At 42.2% G+C, this 13439-nt stretch overlaps 1 protein-coding gene across 19 annotated transcripts in view; it reads right to left on the bottom strand.

Annotated features, from left to right (window-relative positions):
- The window catches only part of NFIX (nuclear factor I X), a 1024880-nt gene that overhangs the window by 477510 nt on the left and 533931 nt on the right, over positions 1 to 13439 (bottom strand). For 14 of the 19 annotated variants that reach the window (XM_069231933.1, XM_069231936.1, XM_069231932.1 and 11 more), the window contains one exon: positions 10228 to 10759. In XM_069231933.1, the coding sequence (XP_069088034.1) occupies positions 10228 to 10759 (532 nt within the window). Of the gene's footprint in view, positions 1 to 10227; positions 10760 to 11150; positions 11901 to 13439 lie in introns of those variants that run through there. The other 5 variants (XM_069231935.1, XM_069231934.1, XM_069231946.1 and 2 more) reach the window with 4 other exon arrangements.

The following is a 13439-nucleotide window of genomic DNA, read 5'->3' on the forward strand; positions in this document are numbered from 1 at the left end:
CATTCATTGAGGCCTAATGGAATTCAAGAAATCACAAAAAGGCAGGTCCTTCTCCATAAGAGAATTGCATGAACAGGTAGTTTTAATGAAATGTCGAGCCTTATTTGTGGGCCTCATATCTCGCCCAAGAGATGCAGCAGATTTTACCTGCAGGTGCACTCGTCATCCGTCAGATAATGGATTGGGAATAGGAATTCTTACATCTCTTTGGGGGAAGGGTGAGGGAGAGTCACACAAAAAGTCCAGACTATATCATGTCCCCAGACTATCATTTTGGAACATCAACCACTACTCAGAGTTTCCCAGTGTACACTGTCCCACATAGTTGGTGATCTCTAGTACGTCACATGCAGAACAGGGTGCCCCCTGAAAGAATTCCCATTTGCCTTCTATAAGGCTGTACTCCGGGACTGCACCTCTGGTTACAATTTTGGAACTGAAATAAGTGTCTTCTTGAGGTTGTATCTTCTTGTTCAATACACCTATTTTGAGACTATCCAGACAGACTCTTTGCTGTGAGGAAGAAGAGGTGTTTGGTACCTCTTTTGTTTGAGCTCACACTGTATATTGGAGGCTGGCACTGTGCCTGTCATACCTCTAAACCTGAAAGTCTATATGTCAAACCCTGCTCCCTGGAAGTGACTTAGGGCCAGATGTAGGAAAGGATTTGCGCCTCGCAAACGGTGAAAAACACCGTTTGCGAGGCGCAAAAGCCTCTCCACGATGCAGAAATGCATTTTGCGAGTCGGATCCAACTCGCAAAATGCATTTCCGACTCGCAAATAGGAAGGGGTGTTCCCTTCCTATTTGCGACTCGCAACGCTATACAATTTCATTTGCGACCACGAAAGCGGTCGCAAATGAAATCGCAGTTACCATCCACTTGAAGTGGATGGTAACCCAGTCACAAACGGGAAGGGGTCCCCATGGGACCCCTTCCCCTTTGTGAATGGAAACAAAAATATTTTTTCAGAGCAGGCAGTGGTCCAATGGACTACTGCCTGCTCTGAAAAAAAACGAAACTAAAGGTTTCGGTATTTTTTTCCAAGTGCAGCTCGTTTTCCTTTAAGGAAAACGGGCTGCAGATGGAAAAAAAAAACTGCTTTATTAAATAGCAGTCACGGACATGGTGGTCTGCTGTCTCCAGCAGGCCACCATCCCCGTGAGTGCCCATAATCGCAATGGGGTCGCAAACTGCGACCCACCTCATTAATATTAATGAGGTGGGTCTTTGCGACCCCATTGCGAGTTGCAGAAGGTGTCTGAGACACCTTTCTGCATAGCAAATTGCGACTTGCAATTTACGAGTCGAACGGATTCGCAAATTGCAAGTCGCAATTTGCTTCTTTCCTACATCTGGCCCTTAGTCATTATTGGGCAGGATTTTCCCTTCATCTGGAATAAGGATGACTGGACCAGAACCAGAGGATCCTGGCAACATGAAGATACTATAGGGTCATCTCACTAGGTTTCTGCAGCCTCTGGGTATAAAATAAAAATCACTGACCAAGAACCTGCTGCCTGCTCAATCAAGAGTCAGGCAGAGCATCATATTACTGCTGGTCGTGCCCCTGTTCACGGAAACCTTACAGCCAACGGCCCGTTGTATCTCAGACCATTTGCCCTGTTTAGGGCAGATTGTCTGATGTACTTTTTTATCTGTTCGGACCGTCATGAAAAACCTGGCGGCTCTGAACAGAAAAAATGAAACAAATAAAAAGTACCTCCCAAACCCTGGAAGAAAACTACAATTTTAACAGACTCCTGGCCTGGCAGTTTGTCTTTGAAAAAACAAAAAGTCTTCTGAGCAACTGCATGAATCATGGCTGCCACTCAGTAAACTTACAATCCCTTATGGGGAGCCGTTGTGGTGGTGCTCCTCTGATGGCATAGAGGTCTCTGTCAGGCAGGTGAAGAGTTCAAAATATGGTGGGTGGTAATCCGCCAGGTTGGTTGAGGTTATGACTTCTGCCCCCTGATTTACAGCAGGCAACCTGTCATCTCTCTAAATAAGCCTACAGATCTGCACTACTATCTCATTGCTTGGGAGAAGATTCCGGCCACAGCTGTCCAGGTTGCCTTTGATCCGGACATCAAGTAGGACGCAACCATCTAGGCCTTGTGCGGTTGGAATCTGAAAAGGGTCGAAAATTCTACATGGGGATCTTTTTTCCCCACCTAGTCAAGAAGGTTACTGGCCAGTACAAAGCATCCATAGTCATCTTAGTCCCATCACCCCAGACAGACCTAAGCTCATTCTGATACCCTTACTTTTCTCGATTAAAGTTAACTTTTACTGTCTACTTCCCATAAGTGTTTGCGTGTTTCCTTGGGTTTTGTAAGGTGTTTTAAGAACTTCTTACATTTATACTGATGTTGGGATAGTTTTATTATACCTTCTTTTTTAATTTCAGACTCTGAATATTGTTTATTCTTTCTTTAATATACTCAAGTTTATTAGTTATTTGGGTTTACTGTCGATATGTCAGAAAGGTTGCTTTAACTTCGGCTGCTAACAAGAGGAAAGCAAGCGGTCTCTCATAATTAAGATGTTTCTTTTTATACAGAATTAGAGTGGGTGCTAGCAAAGTCTAATTAATCTCTCCCAGCTACTAAGGGCATCATTTACATGGCAGACTGCATGTGTCTATAGTTGTGCTTCTCAATGCGTCTGTTGCTGTTTCTTATTGTACGTTTCTGTTTTCTCCATCAAAAAACAGGTATGCAATACTGTAGGCCCTAATTGTTGCCCGCAGTCACCAATCTCAGCATATTCTATTCTTCAGCATCGCACACAAGTTGCCACTGAACTTTTGCTTTGGCGATTGTTCATCTCTTGAGCTCCAACTGTGCCTGTGGCTTCCTTATCCAACTCTCCCTTTAGTCAGCCAACCCTGTCTCTCTCTGATGATGTAAGAATGTGCTTATTCCAGTAGTCTGCGGAAAGGGCTCATTTCCATGGTGCTTTCGTCACTGCTTGTCAGACATCTTTTTTCCAGTAAGTTTTCCCTCCCACTGGGATAGAAAAATGGAATCGCAACCTACAGCAGCAATCCTGCCTGCGCCATGCCTAGGTTGTTAGGTCCAGGTACACTTCCCTACGCCCTTTCGTTCTCCATTTCATAATCAACTGTATCATGTTTGAATGACTGGCTTAGTGTACCCTGCCACAACTTTATCACTGCTATTGCAGTTATTTCCCTTAATCGTTACCTCATCCAGCTCGTTCACTCCTTCTGTTCCTCTGAATTTATTCAGACAATCATGTCTCAGGGTTAGATGTTCAAAGAGTAGAAATAGCGTTTACCAAGTAAAGATTTTTTGCAAATCGTTATTTAGTAATCGCTATTACTAATGTACAAAAGGGTTATGTTGTTACTACTGCCTAAACAGCGACTCGTAGTGGGTCGCAAATAGACCTCTCCCACAAATATTAAAGAGGTAGGTCACAATTTGTGACCTACTACGATTCCCTGCCATCATAGGAATGGTGGCACGCTGAGGTCAGCAGACCACCATGTTTGTGATTTCTTTTAAATAAAGCAATCATTTTTTAAATAAAATCCATTTTCCTCAAAGGAGCACAGCATTTAAAAATAAAAAATGAAGATGTTCATTTGTATTTCTTATTAATTGTCAGTGGGACCACTGCCTGCTCTTAAACACTTTTTAAAAACATTCTCCAAGCGAAAGGGGTCCCAAGAGGACCCTTTCCCATTTGCAAAGTGGTTACCACCAACCTTGAGTTGGTGGTACAGTGCAAGTGTTTTGCGACCGCATTCCGGTCACAAAACATTTATACATCCCATCCTGATTCAGTATTTGGAAGGGACACCCTAAACATGCCCCTTCCAAATACTGAATCGGTGTGAATTCACAATTCCAAACTGATATTTAGTAACATTACTGAATCACAATTTGGGATCAATACATACCTAAATGCCTTTTTGCGCTCGCAAACGGCCCCATTTTGTGAATCGAGCAGTTTGCAGCTTCAAAAGGGCGAGGGATATCCTGCCTTTAATTCCCAATTTTCCTTAATATTTATTGTTTTTTTATTTTATTTTTTCTTTCAAGTTCTCTTATGTGCTATTCTTTGTGCTGGAATCCAATCATCTTGTTTGCCACTAGCACTTTCTATTTATCTACATTCTTTTTTCCTTGTGTGTCATGTCTCATCCTTTCATGCTGATCAAAATTCTCAGGGGCTGATTTAGAGTTTGACGGAGAGCGTACTTCATCACAAAGGCACGGAGTACATCCTCTGCCAAACAGACGGTCCGCCCACCTGATTTACAGTCAGGCAGATCTTAAGCATGTAAGCGACAGAGACTACTCAATCTCCATCACTGGCATACTCCTCAGACACCCCGATGAAGTATGGGCCATCGGAGGTTTGGTAATCTGACTGCCCACTCAATTTAGAGTGGGAAGGTGAATGGCCTCTTTTCACTGACTCTTATAGCCAGGTAAAATCTTGCAATAAAGGGCAGGGAAAGCTGCAAATGACCCTCCACACCATGGGAGATATCTCCGATGGTGAGGGGGTCCTTTTTTTGCATTTTCAAGAACAGAATCTCGCTTCGGCATTTTGTATTTGAAAATACAAAAATATGTTACAAGATGGCGGTTCCCAACAATATTAAGAGATATCCGATGGGCTGGCAGATAACTCTAAATTTGGTAGGCGGATGACCCTTGTATGGTAGGAGTAAAGTACTCCTCAATACTGACCGATTTATCTGTCGCCAAAGTCTAAATCAGGCCATCTATGCTGAGCTCAAACAGGCAGGTTTAAGAAGAGCTTCTAGTGTGAAGTGACATCTGACAAATATGGTGTCCTGTTCTCGCTTTTTCTTTTGTCAAAACTTGCCAATAGGCACTGTATGCAGCTTTTTCTTTGCATCTAAACACTATTTTCTTGCATGCAGTTCTCTTTCACTACTTTCTGCAATGAAACTAACTTCTTATTCATTTGAGCCCCATTGCTTTTACTGTTTTCTTTTCGTCTTTTTTATTTGTCTGAAGCTTGTTTCTTCTCCTTTCAGTGATGAAATATTATATTTTTGTATATACATTTCGGTATTAGGTACTCTGGGTGTAACAGTATTGTTCAATATTTTCTAGAATTTCAACATAATATTATTCAGCTTTGATTTCATGTAATGGAAATTGTAGACAAAAACTAAGGAGAGGTGTATGGGCCAAAACATTATCATGATGTGAAAGTTCTTCTAGATAGAAACTTTAAAACAAGGCAATCATTGGGGTCTTAATTAAAGAACTGAAATAAGTTAAATGTTGCCTATGGACAAAAACAATAAGTAACAAAAAGAGACCACCAAGATGACATATGGTTGATGGGGCTACTTAAAGTGAGGCATGATAGAAAGAACAAAGATACGCTTCAACATTAATGAAGTTGGAATGCCTTTGGTGTGTTACTGATTGAAAGACTACAACTACGTACAAGGACTGAACTTAATATGGAAATGAGTTTTAAAGTTGTAGCTGAACAAAACACCAGGTATGAACTGGCACTGGGTTTGTATAGGTTTGAATTGCAGAGAACAAACAGAAGTGTGGTTCCTGTAGTCCACTGAAAAAGGGCATTTAGTATGCATCAAATGTATTGGTTGGGTATTAATAAAAAGCGAGAAACCAAGAATAAATTAAAATGTAATTCAATGTGAATATATGATTTGGTTTTATTACGCATTAAGGGTGTTTTTTGAGTACATCTATTTGTATGCATATTTGATCGGTGGAATCTAGACTGTGGCTTGATATGAGGTTAAAGCGTAACTGCTGCCAAATTCTTGGTTTGCTTTCCTTGCTTCCAGTTAGCACTCCTTCTAAAAGAGCTTAACGTCTCTTTCATTTCCAACTTCTGCCTCTGATTTAAGTCACTTTTTTCCTTTCCCGATGCACCTTTTTTCCTTGCTTCCTTGGTAACCAAAGCTGTAGCAGTCTCTTTAGGGAGAATTACTGTTTTCTTGAATTTCTTGCCTTGCATTTTGTTCTGTATTTTCACATCCTATGAATCTTAATATTGAGTCCTTCTTTCTTATTTAAGATGGTCCTTTTTTCTTCACTGGATGCCAACATGTTCATCTCTTTGTTTCATGTAATAATTTTTTTGTACTCTCTCAAGTCCGATTTTTAAATATTTTCTCCAGTCCATAACTTTCCTTTCAAATGTACCTTGTGTTCTCTTTACCTCCAGTTTACATTATTGTTTCTAATGTTTGCTTTGTTCTTCTATTTACTCTACAACACTGCTTCTCTTACATTTTCTATTTTTCGGTACGCTCTGTCATTTTTCAATAGCTCAAAAGTACCTTTTTTCAGTTACACGTTTTTCATTTTGCCTTTCCTATTTTGTGCGATTTTGCTTTCCTCTAATCTTTATATTTCCTCTTATTTTTTCATATTTTTAAACTCTCCTATCTTGATTCTTTCTCCATCTATAAGTGTACTTAATGGTTTCCCTGAAGTGCTAAAAACCAGAGATGAAAACTGATGCTGGTGGTTGGAACTCAGAAATAAATCTAAGAAGTCAAATCTGTTGAGCACCTTACCCCTCCAGTAGGCCGAAGAGAAAGAAACTATTGAAGAGTTTGAACAAAGAGCCTGAAGTCTGCCCACTCGAATGACACAGACAAATCATATTCTGTTGCGCGATATTGTGGATGAAGGAAGATGATGGCGAAAAGTCAAAAGCAAACCCGTGCATCACAGGTCAGACCTGGTCTCCCCCTCCCCTCTACCAATGATAACATGGCACCCAGATGTTGAGCCTAGAGGAAAAAGCGAGGTCTATAGCAGACTATGTCATGTACTGCAACTTCTAGACTGTGCTCAAAGAGGGCCTTGCTTCGAATCTCTCTGACCAAGGCGCATATTGCAACTAATAATAAAAATTAATGAAACGCTGAACTCATGGACGGCCAGGTCTGAAGAAGCTCATATTTTGTTGTCCGGTCCTGTGCAGTAATAAGTGACGCTGTAAGAAAGGACATTTACTGATAGACGTACATCGTGGTACCTATGCATGCCTTTGCCAGCAGCAATTTAATTAAGCAAAAAAGCGATATCTTTCCTCTTTCATGATATACTGGTATCACATCCTGCAACCAAGTGCTGGCAGAGCCTTCCTGCTAATTTTACCTTCTTTTTCCAAAATTTTTGACTCTTTTCAATCTTGGCATCCTCACTGCTTTCCTTTTACTTTTTTATTTGGACGCCTTTAGACCATGGGTTCTTTTGTTTCTTATGTGACTTTTTTGTTTGGGAGGGAAGCGCTCTCTAATCCGTGCTGCTGGCAGCAGCTACCATCTCCACAATACTGTCTGCCCAGCCATGCCAGCCATTTCACCCTCTCTCCCCCTCTCCCTGTGCCAGGCTGCACAGAGCTCCTCATTGTCAGAAAGTCGAGCAGAAACTTGATCGCCCCAGAGCCATAGAAAGTGTGTCCCTCCAGTAACCCGCACTGATTTGAAAAGTGAGTCAAAATAGGAAAAATAAAATCACCCACCCCTGCTCAGCCACCCTCCAAGCTGAAGGGTTTCGTGAGATCGTGAGTAAAGCCTAAAAAAAGCACAAAAGAAAAAAAAAGCGAGCCAAGCTGGCCACGGAGAGCTGTGCGCCAGGCATGTAGGCCGAGAAGGGCGATACGACTGAACAACCATACAGAAGTAAGTTAGCGATGAAGACATTCAAAATCAGTTTATAGTGTTTAGACATTCAGAATTAACACAGAACAAAGCTTCCGTAGATCACTTCAGGAAGGGTCAAGAACTACTATGTGGATAAAAATATTATTTACTTTAAATGGATAGATCACTTCAAATTAAAAAGTACTTCCTCTACACAACTTCATATATCAAAAAGTCCCGTTGCTGACAAAGTAAAAAGTAGATGAAAGAGCCACTTGGCAAAGGTGGTTTCGGGACAGTCCATATTGGTGAGGCTCTTGCGTGCCAACACCTACAGATCATTGGCACTGAAATCCATTTTTAACAATGCTCGGTGCTGTGAAACTAAGAAAGGGGCAACATCCTCGAGGCAGCCCTTGCGCTTGGAGCGTTTGTGGGGATGACGTAAAGGGAAATGCCTTGACCTTCTATGTGTCCACCCACGGAGGCCCTACTTACACCAACATCTGGCACCTCGCCGGAGTGATACTCCCAGACGCTCATGTACTGGGCAATGGAACTGGCCAGCTAATACTTAGCAGGCTGTCAGTAGGGCAGCATCAGCGAGGATTCCCTACCCGACAGACGACACTAAAATCTCCTGGAGACATTGGTGCCATTTAATCTACTGAAATTGAAGTCTGTAAACCCTACAGTAAACATTCATTGATAGTGATGGGCAAAAAGAAAAACATACATTTGTACACCTGCTTTTTCATGGCGAGATATTGATTGTCTAGGGATTATATTACTCCACGATGCCCGCTATATCACCTTGCTGAATGAGTCACATGAACTAGCAAAGGGGAAGGAACGGAGACAAAATTCAGCAGCGAAAAAATAGGATGATTAGATAAAAAGCAAAGCGATCACGTCATAGGTGAGTCGTTAAAACATATGAGAGTGAAACGATTAAATAAATAGCCAGTTTGTGGGGACACTGGTTGTTAATGCTGAAAAGTACATTTCTATACATGTTTTTATTTTATTTTCAGGGATACATGATCAAAATGCTTCGCGGTCACTCAGTCTGCAGCACTGAGTGTCCCACGCCCCCCTGCTCTGAGCACATACACAGAAAGTCAGACCTCGTGTCCAGAATCAAAAGTATCGGGTGATAGGAAATAGGCAGAGGGGAAAAAAAAACAAGAAAGACAAATCGACCGGGATGTTTTCTGAAAGAATCAAGAAGAAATTGAAATATGCAGGAAAAATATTTTAAATACATAACAAAAGGAAACCAGAGATGCGACTCTTTAGAGAAAGTTTCTTCACCCAGAGTGTATACAATGGCAATTTTTAAAGCCGTACCGCCTTGGTGAAAAGTACGCTGGGTTTGTGGTTACCCCATTTAGCTAACCTCACAATTAAACTCACAAAGCCCTTTCTCTCTCTTCCGACGACTCCACGCCCACCCAAAAAAACAGAGAGGTGAGGGGTGTGATTTTTGTGTAAGTGTTTTGTGTGGTTTACGAATGAGAGGTTCTCATTTTACCGTAGGATCAGCCTGTGTTTTCACCCCCCGAAGAGGAAGCTCGGTTTACCTGCAGACTGGAAACCCAGCGTGGCCGGGGCACTTTGGAGGCAGCTTTTGAAGAGCTGGTTGCGTCTGTGCCACGGGGCATTGGCAAAAGGTTGCGAAAATGTGGGCGCCGTTCCTAGGAAGAGCGGAGCACTGTTTAACTCCTTCACCACAGAGAAAGGAAATGGGTTTTTCTGTGCAATTTTACGTCTGATTTTAACCCGCCGGAGACAACCCGTGTCTCGGCTCTCATGTAGACTATTGGGTATGATGCACTTGTATTCTACAAACATTTACGGTCCTTTTGCGAAGAACTATTAAGCTATAGTAATGCGCGTGCGGTTTTAGAGAAGCTTAATTTTAAACCCAAATAACTGCCGAGGAACACTCCTTGCCTTTTTCACGGAATGCCGAGATCCCGCTTGGTTTCATACAAGACCCAGGCCTTCAACACTGCCTGCCCCGATCATCAGTCTATCTACTCATTCATTGCATCGCGGTTCAGCTTTTCTAAAAAAAAATAAAGTCAGGCTAACTGTGCTGAGCTTAAATGCTTACATTTAAGCGGAGGTTATTGCAAATCGCCTTTATGCGACTACTGCACCGTTGAGGCGCTAGTGTCTGTGCAAAGATCACCAGGGAGGTGCTTTTAAAGTGGGCTGGGCCTCGGGAGAACTTTGACCTGACATTTTTTCTTTCAGATTTGTTTGGGGACTCATTTTGACGCCAGTGATAAACCAAGCAGTCAGTCATACTTGAAGAAGTACCTGGTTAAAATTGAGATTTAATAACTTGAAAGCATCATGGCCTACAAGAAGGCGAAAAAGCATTCTTTGAAATTGAGATCCTGTTTAATGGACTGAAAATACTAATTTTGTTTTTTAAAGTGAAGACAGGTGGAGAAAGAGGTTCAGTTAATTTTGGATAAGGAAATAGCTTGAACAGAAGACAACTGTTAAGAAATACAAAAAAGCAACATTGTAAAAGCACACAGGGTCTTTGACGTACCTGGGTTGTGCACAAAGTAGGCCAAATAGAGGTCTAGCTCCTTGATCGATACCCCAATGTGATGGGGCTGGACACACAGGCCAGGGTTCGAGCACTGCTGTGACTTGTACAGCCGTTCCCCGTCAGTACTTTCGAGGGGGATCCCTTTGAACAAAATGACCATGACTAAGTCCAGCCGCCACACTTTGTCGGCCTGCCGTAGGCAGTCGATCCGGCGGATCTTGCCCTTCTGGTCTGGGTTGGAGAGCACACAACATGGTGCCTTCTTGCTGGTGATGGTCAGAACAAAGTCCTCACGGAACTCGGGCCGGATGTCCTTGCGTAGCTTGGCCAGCAGCCGGGAGGCCCACTTCTGCTTGATCTCAGGCTTCTCGCCGAGCAGCTCATCTTTGACTGCACGCTCTTCATCCTTGGACATCCGCTTCTCGTGCTTCTTGAAATACTTTCGCTTCCGGGCTTGCAGGTTGAACCAGGTATATGAGAAGGCACGGACATGAGGGAGGAGAGCCTCGATAAATGGATGGAATTCATCCTGAGAAAAAAATGAGGAAGGAGAGAAAGGCGTAAGCTGCAATCTACAGGAAAGATGTTGGCCTACAAACAAATTTGCAATTGCATTAAAAAGAAAAAAATAATACAATGTTGAACAGACAATATTTTTTCATTCAAAGTAGGCTTAAACAGCGCTGCATTTACCAATATGAAATATGAGCCATTGCAGCTGGCTTTCAGTGAAACTTTCACCATTTATGTTAAAAAAAGCATATCTGAGGCGCCAACTGGTTTGGCCAAAAACCAGATCAATTTTTGCATAAGCATTTAACAGCAAAGATAAATGAATAAAAACGTAAACAATATATAATTCATATGCAAGTCTATTAACACATTAAAAAAAAGTTGGAAAAAAATGTAATAATAGTTACCATTCCTCTTGCACATCGCGACGAATCTAGCAACAGGATATCAATATTCTGAGCTTAGTGGACTTGTGGTGAGGTTGGTGGGTGGACGAGCGTTAGGTAGAGCTGTTAAGGGGAAGGAGCCCAAATAGCTACAAATTGGTATCCTGTCCCCCCCAAAAAAATATCTCCAATTATATAAATATATATCAATATATATACGGATATATATTTATATTTTTTTTACAGCCAGGGAGGAGATCTACTTAAGAATAAAAATTAAAACAGTGAACTGAGCGTTTTAGGAGTTTGGAAGGGGAGTTGTGGGGGCAAAAGAGTGGCCTTGCGGTACCAGGTGGGGGAGAGAACAACAAGAGTAAATAAACAAGAGACCAGGGCCAGAAAATTGGGGCGCTTGAAAAGTAAACAGCAGCCAAGGGAGAGCACCGACAATGCTTCTGGGCAAGAAAAAAAACATAAATGTCTACATGTACGATTAGGAAAGAAAATAAAATCGCGGGTGCAGAGATACTGGGGGAGGGAAGAGAATAAAACAGCAAAAGGGAAGTCGCTGAGGCCTTGGCAGGGATGAAAAGATGCAAAGTTAGCTGCCTGTGTCTGCCTGCACAGAGAGGGAGGTCACAGGTTTGGAGAGCTGGGTAGGTTCGGAGAGGAAAGCACTCGGAGCTCCTGGCAAACGAATCCTCACAGCATTTTTCTGTTTTCTTTGCTCTCAAACTCTCTCTCTCTCTCTCTTTCTCCTTTCATGCACAGTCCCCAACCTTTGCCTGTGCCAATGCCAGGAACAGAAGGATCCACCTATTTTGGCAAAGAGACACTCGCTTGGGCAGCCAATAGCAGCGTCAAAGGGAGACAAGGGGGGGGGAGGGAGGGAGGAGGAAAGGGAGCGAGCTAGCAAGAGAGAGAGAGAGAGCACGAGAGAGAGCTGAGCACAGACTGAAAACTATTTAGCAAACCGACAAGTTCACATCTAATGAATAAGCAGAGTCCGACACTTCTCCATTTTTTAGTGAATTTTAGCGATTTTTGTTCCCTTTCTGCCTCAATATGGACTGTTTGGCATTAAAAAACACACAACATCCACATTCCCACTAGGCCCTACAACAGCTGCTGGCCTGAGATTTTCTCTCCTGCTCCAGACTCCTCTCTTTTTCGCTCTTTTCATTCAGTAACTGAGAACCGAGGTGAAAATTCTATTTAAGCCCTCACCCCCATTCTTACCCAAAAGTGTTACAGTACTGGAAAAAAAGAAGTGGTCAAAATATATGAAAATATATAAAAGCGAGCCCAAAAATTCAACAATAATTTTACTTATCACGTAAATTGAGCGCTATCATTTTCTTTTCGTGGCATCTTCGCTTTCACTGCGGAGACTACTCTCCGTGAGTAATAGAAATAGCGTGCACATGAACACTCTTTTGTTGCCTTCAGTGCCAGAGATCGGGGTGCCAGCACATGGATGACAAACGTCTCTAACAATATTTACCACGTTTTAAAATATGATGACGGCCTGACAAGTGCCAATAACAATTTGCAAAACAGAGGAACAAAGATATCAGTTTTAACTTCCCGGCTTACTTTTCAGTCCACTTCCAGCAATTTTATTTCTATTTCTTTATTTTTTCATGCATTAATTTGGTTTTTCTTCTTCAGTTGTTACTCTTCCGAGATGCAATTTAATTGTTCCAATTTAAGTTTTAGTTTAGTGTTTCATTCCTGCACCTTTCTTTTCTTAGAGTTTCTATCCTCAATTCTACCTCTAGTTACACACTTTCATTTTGTGGATCCCATCCTCTTCCTGCCTTACGGCTATCTATCTGCCCAGTCCAAGAAAGACCGGCTCTTCCATTTCAATCACTTGCAAAGGAAAAAAAAGCACATTGCGCTTATCCATTCAGAACCCCAGGTAAACAAGGAGCCATCCAAAGCAGATAAGGCCAGTTCGTACAGCGATCTTGTACTAAACATCAACCAGCAACTGAAGGCCAAGGGCTGTGATCAGCACCACACAAGAGATCACCAACAGTTTATTCAACACCTATAGTTCGTACAGCGATCTTGTACTAAACATCAACCAGCAACTGAAGGCCAAGGGGTGTGATCAGCACCACACAAGAGATCACCAACAGTTTATTCAACACCTATAGTTCGTACAGCGATCTTGTACTAAACATCAACCAGCAACTGAAGGCCAAGGGCTGTGATCAGCACCACACAAGAGATCACCAACAGTTTATTCAACACCTACCTATGTATTTTTAATAGTGGATTTGTTTTCACTGTTGCTGGAAG

This window comes from Pleurodeles waltl, chromosome 4_2, assembly GCF_031143425.1.
Source record: "Pleurodeles waltl isolate 20211129_DDA chromosome 4_2, aPleWal1.hap1.20221129, whole genome shotgun sequence".
NCBI classification, from domain to species: Eukaryota; Metazoa; Chordata; class Amphibia; order Caudata; family Salamandridae; genus Pleurodeles; species Pleurodeles waltl.